Source organism: Scardinius erythrophthalmus (assembly GCF_964197995.2).
Source record: "Scardinius erythrophthalmus genome assembly, chromosome: 20".
Classification (NCBI taxonomy): domain Eukaryota; kingdom Metazoa; phylum Chordata; class Actinopteri; order Cypriniformes; family Leuciscidae; genus Scardinius; species Scardinius erythrophthalmus.
Genome location: NC_138240.1, coordinates 12,286,186 through 12,295,596, shown reverse-complemented (window position 1 = coordinate 12,295,596; position 9,411 = coordinate 12,286,186). Strand labels below are relative to the sequence as shown.

The window sequence follows — 9,411 nt, the reverse complement described above, 5'->3', positions numbered from 1 at the left end:
TCCGACTGCCGAAGGGGTGCGGAGGAACTCACAGGGTTCGCCAATGGGGAACTCGACTGGAGTAAAAAGCGCACGTATCCGTTCCTAGGAAGGGAGTGGCGCAGCAAGCCGACACTAGAGCGGGAACTTCGGTGTTACCGGCTAGTAGAAGCGAGCACACAGGAAGAAACCGGCTCAACACGTAAGCTATAAAACCTAGCGAACGTGTTAGGTGTCGCCCAGCCCGCAGCTCTACAGATGTCTGTCAGCGAGGCGCCGTGAGCCAGCGCCCAGGAAGAAGCGACACTCCTAGTGGAGTGGGCTTTCAACCCAGGCGGGCAGGGCACGCCTTGGGCTTCGTAAGCCAAGGCGATGGCATCCACTATCCAGTGGGCCATCCTCTGCTTGGAGACAGCCTTCCCTTTCTGCTGGCCTCCGTAACAGACGAAGAGCTGATCTGAGGTCCTGAGGCTTTGCGTTCTGTCCACGTACAGACGCAGAGCGCGAACGGGACAGAGAAAAGCCAGGGCTGGGTCTGCCTCCTCCGAAGGCAGCGCTTGCAGGTTCACTACCTGGTCCCGGAAGGGAGTGGTAGGAACCTTGGGCACGTATCCGGGCCGGGGTCTCAGGATGACGTGAGAGTTATCCGGGCCGAATTCTAGGCACGATTCGTCGACCGAAAATGCATGCAGGTCCCCTACCCTCTTGATAGAGGCCAATGCAACCAGGAGTACTGTCTTACAGGACAGAATTTTTAACTCAGCTGATTGCAGAGGCTCAAAGGGTGGTCTCTGAAGTGCCGAAAGGACCAGAGACAAGTCCCAAGAGGGTATAGAGAGTGGGCGAGGAGGATTCAGTCTCCTCGCTCCCCTCAGGAACCTGACGATCAGGTCATGCTTTCCCAAAGACTTACCATCAACAGCATCGTGATGTGCGGCAATAGCGGCAACATACACTTTAAGGGTGGAGGGAGACAGCCTTCGCTCCAGCCCTTCTTGCAGGAAGGAAAGCACGGCTCTGATCGAGCAAGATCGGGGGTTCTCCTCATGAGAGGAGCACCAGTCAACGAACAGGTTCCACTTCAATGCATAGAGGCGCCTCGTAGAGGGGCTCTAGCGGAAGTGATGGTGTCAACTACCGCAGGGGGTAGGTCACTTAGAACCTCCGCGTCCCGTCCAGGGACCAGACATGGAGTTTCCAGAGGTCTGGACGCGGGTGCCATAGGGTGCCCCGTCTCTGAGAGAGCAGGTCCTCTCTCAGAGGGATGGGCCAGGGAGGGGCTGTCGCGAGGAGCACTAGTTCCGGGAACCAGGTCCGGTTGGGCCAATACGGCGCAACTAACAAGACCTGCTCCTCGTCCTCCCTGACTTTGCACAAGGTCTGTGCAAGAAGGCTCACTGGGGGAAACGCATACTTGCGAAGGCCCCGGGGCCAGCTGTGTGCCAGAGCATCCGTGCCGAGGGTCCCCTCGGTCAGGGAATAGAACAACTGGCAATGAGACGTGTCCGGGGCGGCAAACAGATCTACCTGAGCGGTCCCGAAGCGCCTGAAAATCAGCTGGACCACCTGGGGATGGAGTCGCCATTCTCCCGGTAGCACCTGCTGCCGTGAGAGCTCGTCGGCTGCACGGTTGAGCAGGCCCGGAATGTAAACGGCACGAAGCGACCTCAGATGCTTCTGACTCCAGAGGAGGAGATGGCGGGCGAGTTGTGACATGCGGCGGGAGCGTAGACCACCTTGGCGGTTGATGTACGCAACGGTCGCAGTGCTGTCCGTACGGACCAGTACGTGCTTGCCTAGTAGCAGCGTTTTGAAACGGCTCAGTGCAAGACGTACTGCTAACAACTCGAGGCAGTTGATGTGCCAATGCAGTTGAGGCCCCGTCCACAGACCTGAAGCTGCATGCCCGTTGTACGCGGCCCCCCAGCCGGTGGTAGAGGCATCCGTGGAGACCACAGAGTGCCTGGACACTTGTTCCAGGGGAACACCTGCCCGCAGGAACGAAGGGTCCGACCACAAGCTGAGAGTTTGGCGACAGTGCGGAGTCACTTGGACCCGGCACGAGCCGCTCTGCCACGCCCATCTCGGGACTCGATCGTGGAGCCAGTGTTGGAGCGGCCTCATATGAAGCAATCCGAGCGGCGTAACCGCGGCTGCAGATGCCATATGCCCCAGGAGCCTCTGAAACAGTTTCAGTGGTGCCGCTGTTCTGCGTCTGAGCGTGCTCACGCAGTTCAACACTGACTGGACACGGGCCTCGGTGAGGCGCGCTGTCATGTTGATCGAGTCCAACTCCATACCAAGAAAAGAGATCCTCTGCCCGGGGGTGAGTTTGCTCTTTTCCCAGTTGACCCGAAGCCCTAGATGGCTGAGGTGACTGAGCACCATGTCCCTGTGTTCGCACAACTGCTCTCTCGACTGGGCCAGAATCAGCCAGTCGTCGAGGTAGTTGAGGATGCGAACACCACGCTCGCACATGGGAGCAATGGCCGCCTCCGCGACTTTCGTGAAGACGCGGGGCGACAGGGCCAGCCCGAAGGGTAAGACCTTGTACTGATATGCCCGTCCCTCGAACGCAAAGCGGAGAAACGGTCTGTGTCGAGGGAGAATCGAGACATGAAAGTACGCGTCCTTCAGGTCGATCGCTGCAAACCAATCTTGGGGACGGATGCATTTGAAAATGCGTTTCTGCGTAAGCATCTTGAACGGTAGCCTGTGAAGGGACCGGTTCAGGACGCGCAGGTCCAAGATTGGTCGTAACCCACCACCTTTCTTGGGTACAATGAAGTACGGGCTGTAGAAGCCGGTCTTCATATCGGCTGGAGGGACCGGCTCGATCGCGTCCTTCGCCAGTAGGACTGCGATCTCCGCCCTGAGCACGGGGGCATTGTCCGCCAGAACACGGGTGAACAGGATGCCCTTGAAGCAGGGGGGCGCCGGGCGAACTGAATCGCATAGCCGAGTCTGATGGTACGGATGAGCCAGCGAGACGGGCTGGGAAGCGTTAACCAGGCTCCCAGAGACCGAGCAAGCGGGACTAACGGCACCACAGACGTACCCGGGGTGGGGCAGCGCGGCGGAATGCAGGGACCCGACTCGGACGGCACAGCGGCCCGAAGTGGGGTCTGAGTGTGTGGTGCAGCACATACCTGCTTCCGTCGAAGGGCAGAGTGAGTGTGTGGAGGCGACCGCACGTCCGGAACACAGCCACTGCTGCTCGCTGGCGATGAAAGAGGGGCTCGGGAGTGACAAGGCATGGCGGCGTCGTCGACTGCCAAGCGCGCCCTCTTGGGGCCCAGAGGTTTCAGAAATTGCTCTTTTTTTGAAAATGTGGGTACCACTGACCCGTGGGTCAGTGGCGGAACAAAAAGAAAAGGAAACAAAAGATTCTCCGCCCGGCCCTCCACCGGGGGAAGGAGTGGCGCCTTCGCCATCTCCTGAAGAGCAACTTGATCCACCTCTGGGCCGCCCGTCTCAGGGTCGTTTGCACCGTCGCTTGCCTCCTGGTTTGGCAGCGGCCTGGACGGGCGGGGTCGGCTTTCTGCGGCTTGCTCCACGCTGAGGCCTGGATGATGGCTGCTGCTGCTGGGGCTTGGCGGGAGCGGAGGACGCCGCAGAAGGCCGACCTCGGCGACGAGTAGACGGAGGGTCTGCGGCCGGCGGACGGGTGGGAGCAGCAGCGGTCCGCCGGGGCAGGATGTGCCGGATGGCCTCCGTCTGCTTCTGTGCGGCCGAGAACTGTTGGGCAAAGCTCTCGACCGCGTCGCCGAACAACCCAACCTGGGAAAGAGGGGCATCCAGGAACCGATATTTATCAGTGTCCCTCATATCCGCCAGGTTGAGCCAAAGGTGGCGCTCCTGGACCACCATGGTGGACATCGCCTGACCAACTGAACGTGCGGTTTCCTTCGTCGCCCGGAGGGCGAGGTCGGTTGCCACACGGAGCTCCCGGAGGAGCTCTGGGTCAGAACCACCCTCGTTCATGTCCATGAGCGCCTGGGCCTGGTGGACCTGCAAGAGCGCCATGGCATGGAGGGCGGAAGCAGCCTGTCCACAGGCCTTGTAAGCCCTCGCCGTTAGACCGGACGAAAACTTACAGGCCTTGGACGGGAGGCGTGGATTACCCCGCCAAGAGGAAGCGGACGCCGGACACAGCTGCATCGCGACGGCCCGCTCCACTGGGGGGATATCCACATACCCCTTAGCTGCCCCGCCGTCGAGGGTGGCGAGGGGTGAGGAGCCACTAGAACGGCTTCGGGCACTATACGGTGCCTTCCACGTCCTAGAAAGCTCCTCATGCACTTCCGGAAAGAAAGGTACCGGGGCGGCGCACTGAGAACCAGCACGGCCCGCCCCGAGAAACCAATCGTCCAACCGAGAAGGTTCGGGACGTGGTGGAGGATTCCACGCAAGCCCGACCTTCTCGGCGGCCCGGGAAAGCATAGCAGTCCATTCTGGATCTGGCTCGGACAACGCTACACACCCCGAGGGGGGCAACGCAGCCGAGTCGTCATTTCCAGAGGACAGCTCCCCCTCCGATGCTGCGATCGACATCTGATCGTCAGCTGGAGCCCCAAAGGAAACGGTTGGCCGTTCCGGAGAAGGACCAAGACGTTCACTAAGGAGCCCCAATGGCGACAGCGCTTGTGAGGCGTGAGGGGCCCGCGGAGGATGACTCGACGGGGAAGCCCTCACGGTAATCCTCAGATCACCCTGGTCATGCACCGAAGTAGGTATATTCTGCGGGGCAGAATAGACACTAGATCGGGGCATAGGCGAGGGGACTGCACCTCCCTTGAGGTAAGCGAGTCTCGATCTAAGCGCTGCGATAGTCATATTCCCGCAATGGGAACATGAACTATCCACAAAAGCTGCCTCAGCGTGTTGAATGCCCAAACACGAGAGGCAACTACTGTGGCCATCTGCTGGCGCCAGGGAACGACGGCATCCAGAAACGCACAAGCGGAATGACATCTTGAAAAAGACGCAGGATCACGCTTGTGTTGCTCTTTTAGTGAAAACAAAAAAATAGAAAAATAACTCTCTCAGTGCTGAGGCACCCAGGGGTAGCCGCGGTGTGAATGAACACACGGGGAAACGCCCACCGAACCGACACACACACACACAAACACAGAACAATAGTGCTGTGAAAACAGCAGTTGTGAGCTGCAATGCTCGCGGCCACCGCTGATCGCGCCGTCACACCAACACAAGGAGAGTCCTCTTCTCGTTTTCAAAGGCAGTCTTTTCCTGTAGAGTTCGGAAGTGAAAGCAAAAGCTCGGCTCCGAAGTGAAAGACAATGTGTGCGTGCGCCCGCTTCCTGTTTATACCCGCGCGGCGGGGCGGGGCGCGTGACGCGATTCACGCACGCCAACGTTCATTGGCTCGTTCTGTAGACACTCGAAGTTGATAGGGCTCCCTGAAGTGATCCCAATTACGTCGTCACGTCGACGTTACGTCGAACGTGAGCGACTGAAAGGGAACCAATAGTATAGGTATTCCACCCGGAAGTAAAAAATCCTCCGCTATACCTTTAATGTTTGTTAACACAAACTAATGGGACCTTAAAAACAAATGACTGTGGTTCATTGTTAGTTCATGTTACCTAATATAATGTAAGTGTTACCAATGTATATTGTCACCTCACCTAATATTTCTGCTGTTTGGTGTATGGAGGATACAATTTTTTAAAGTATATGAGCTACAGTACAAGCCTGCAACTCATTTAAATTCTATGACTTGTGAACTATTCTTTTTGAACCCCGAGGAACTGTGAATTTCTAGAAAGAACACAAGCACTGGAATACCATGCCAAAATTACACCACGTGAATTTTAGAGCCATACGAAATATAGTACGTACCAGGGCACAAACTGAAGACGTGGGCTCAACCCAAAGGTAGTAAAAGGGCCTCAACAGGAGATCTCGAACCATTTCTCAGACACAAAGGCCACAGGGATTAGCTGCCTTTCAGTGGGCGACGGTCTGAAATAGACAGACAGATCAGCTCTTCAATCCTGCAGATATAAGCACTTCTGTCCCACTCCCTGATTCAAGACTCTCTTTTTTAAAATGGCATTATACCACAAACAAAAGCACCCACAGTTACATTTCCTCTAAACCCTCTCATCTAGGTTTTGTATTCTGAAGCATTCAGTATTAAATGAAGCAGCACTGAAAATATTCATACAGTTTAAGCCCATGCTCAGTCTTTTATAAAGGCGAGGGCAATGGAAGGACAATAAACAAGACTACACAACTGTCTCAACATGCTTATCTGAAAAATAATGACTCTCTGGCAGATTAAACTGGTTATTTCCAAAATGCACATTAAAGACTAAATTATTCTATAATTGACGATTGTAGCAAAGAAAAATATGAAACTATGTATTTTCAAACAAAGGCACATTCAAAAACAGTTTGAATGGAACAGAATGCAGGGCTTTTGAGACCACTGCATTTTAAAAGTTTTATTGAACTTGACAAGCTGTCATAAATCGCTCACAAATAGCTCATGCAGCATGAGGCAATATGCAATGCCAAAGAGTCTGTCTGCGTGTGAACGGCTACAGTGGTGGTGCATTAAAGAGGATGAATTAAACTTTTCTGAGAAGGTTTTACTGCAAACTGTCTATAAGCTAAAACACAGCTTGATAGTTAAAAGTCCCACTGTTAAAAAAAATCAAAAATAATAATAATAATATAAATAAATTAGGTGACCTTGGATGACCTGGATTGTGAAATTTAAACTGCAGGGGTCAAATGTGATGTGCACTTTAAACAGCAATTTATACATTTGTGCATAATATGGTCACACAGAATGAACATTATTTCTGCCAGCACTAAACACTCTAAGCTATGAGGAAGCCAAACCCTGTAAGAAAGTATGGACAGGGCTGTCAATGCAGTTGACTCGCTTTCCAAACAACTTGGTCAGCAGCTCCAACATCCAGCCCAGTTGATCCTACTGAATATATATGAATCATGTCCTCTTGCCTGTTTCCATTGTAGGAGGTCTTGTAGATGGGTGTGTGCTGGATCATCTCGTCCGTGTACACCGGTATGCCGGACCGCACGCACTCGTGTGAGCACTGTAAACTGTCATTGTAGGCGGTGAAGATGTCCACCTTACTGGGCACGCGGGCAGGCGTGAAGTCGGTCAGATTCTGACAGCTCTCCTCTTGCTGGTTGATCTTTCTCTGATGGCTGCTGTGTCGGCCATTCCCGGACTGTGCACAACTACAAAAACACGCACCAAATTCACAAAGCCAACATAAAATCATACCTTGAACCATACCAGACACCGCTGTGTCTGTCCTACATTTAACACGTACTGGGGAGACAGACACAGACATATTAGCTCTGTTCCAAAAACCTAGTGAGCTGCCTTTGTGAATTTCACAAATAGGCATCCTAATTGAAATGGAACCTCATAAGCCCCTTTCACACAGAAATCCCGGTAAGTTAACGTAAAATTATCAGAATGACTTTAAGTAAATACACACTTCTTTTTACTGGTAAGATACCATTCACACATCAGTACCACAATACTGGCAAACTCTGAATTCAATCATCGTAAATGACCTTTAAACGCTGAGCTGGTTTCTTCACCCACCTAGATGAGGTGAAGCACTTTAGTTTCATTTTAGCAACTTTTTTTTTTTTTTACTTCTGAGTGACAGGCGTAAGGGGATGATCACACAGAATTAGGGATGCATATCGGAGCATTTTTACGAGTACGAGAAAATGAGCCCGATACTGGTTCAGTTTAATGTTCAATCAAACAAAGGACAAATAAATTACTCACTGCTCTTGACTAAATAGGCTACCTTTAGTAACTTTACAAAAAGCTGCATCTATATTTTATTTATACAGTAATAAATATGCAGTGTTTTTTCTCATTTGATTACTGTAGTTTTTGTTGTAGTATCAAAATTGGAATAAATAATTGATATTTCGCTTTTCTCTAAACATTTGTACCACTGACCCAATCCTCAGCACTGATCCCTTCTGGAGCAGCTCTAAATATGTGCTGTACTATTAAATGAAAGATAAAATATGATAGAACAATATGAACAGTGAAAGTAACAGAAGCTCATACAATGCATTTTAGCAGGCTTAATTAAGCATGAAAATAACTTAGCCAACTAAGTTAACTCAGCCAAATAACTTAGCCAACTAATATGATTGATATTCTTTTGGTTTCTCTACTAATACATTTAAAAATTACAAATGCAGTGAAAATACAGGTATCGCTTACGGTATCAGTAAGTACCAAAAATGACAGTATCGGTATCGGACTCGTTCTGGAAAAAGTGGTATCGGTGCATCCCTACTCAGAATGTTATTTTGCTCTTAAAAACACAAGATGAATAATAGTTACTTTAGTACTAGAGCTACTATATTACACAATAGTAACTACAGAGTCACAGCACTGATGAATGGGAAGCAGATTTTTGATACCAAGCACCCCGAAAAGCATGATCTCTGAAATGAACATCGCACCAATATTGTAATCGTTATTTGGCGTAGGATGGGTCAAGCTCCTGATCGGGTGTGGGCCAGGGTGTTGTTTATTTACCAGTAAAGACTGACTGTGTGTAAGAGGCTATGACTGATCTGAAACACTTTACATAGGCAGCAAAAGTGACTCGACTCGTGATTGATTTCACTGCAATAACTTGAGGAAGAATGGGTACTTTAGCATAAATATAAATATGACACAAACTGGTGTCAAATAGTATGTTTACTAACAATTAGTTTATGTAATTGTATTTAATTTAATCTCGGTAATGAACATTACAGTTTAGAATTATTGTCAAGAGATTTTTCACATCAAAAGAAAAAATTATCTTAGGTGCCATAAAATGCTGCCTAAGGAGGAAGCTCACTGAGTTTGGGAAAAAAGCGATTGTGTCTGCATTGTTTGGTGCAATAAGGGGTCACTGTCCACATTGACAGACAGAGGGATAGAGAAGGACAGATTGAAAAGATGATAAACAGATAGAGGGACAGGAATAGGGAGAGACAGACAGACAGACAGACAGACAAAAAGTCATTGGCACACTGCTGAAAGAAAAGAATGTTTCCTACCAGTTTTTAAGGACTAGAGTAGTGATCAAGGCTGCGACGATCATGATGAGGGACACAGTGATGGTGATGATCTGGTGAACAGCCAGACCTAAGAAGAGAAAAACAAAGAGAGCATAGTTATCACTGTCTCCATGGCAACTAACATGAGCGCCAGTGCCTTTTGTAAGGTATTTGATTGCAATAACACTGATACTGCATCTTAACATGCACTGCTCCCTCTGCGCCACCATAGCTTTTTGTAAGCCCTGTCTGCCACCATGAAAGTAATTCAGTCGGTCCATTTATTTTACCATTTCACAAAGTCTGGACTATGAAACAGCTTGACTGAAAGCAACAGGG

The 9,411-nt window shown here is 50.7% G+C and overlaps 1 protein-coding gene across 1 annotated transcript in view; it reads right to left on the bottom strand.

The window, feature by feature from the left end:
* Window positions 1-5,891: 5,891 nt before the first annotated feature.
* ajap1 (adherens junctions associated protein 1) overlaps window positions 5,892-9,411 on the bottom strand; it is a gene marked incomplete at both ends in the record, with an annotated part of 48,129 nt that continues 44,609 nt past the window's right edge. The window contains 3 exons of the mRNA XM_081348968.1: window positions 5,892-5,964; window positions 6,976-7,218; window positions 9,073-9,160. Of these exons, the coding sequence (XP_081205094.1) occupies window positions 5,892-5,964; window positions 6,976-7,218; window positions 9,073-9,160 (404 nt within the window). The remainder of the gene's footprint in view (window positions 5,965-6,975; window positions 7,219-9,072; window positions 9,161-9,411) is intronic.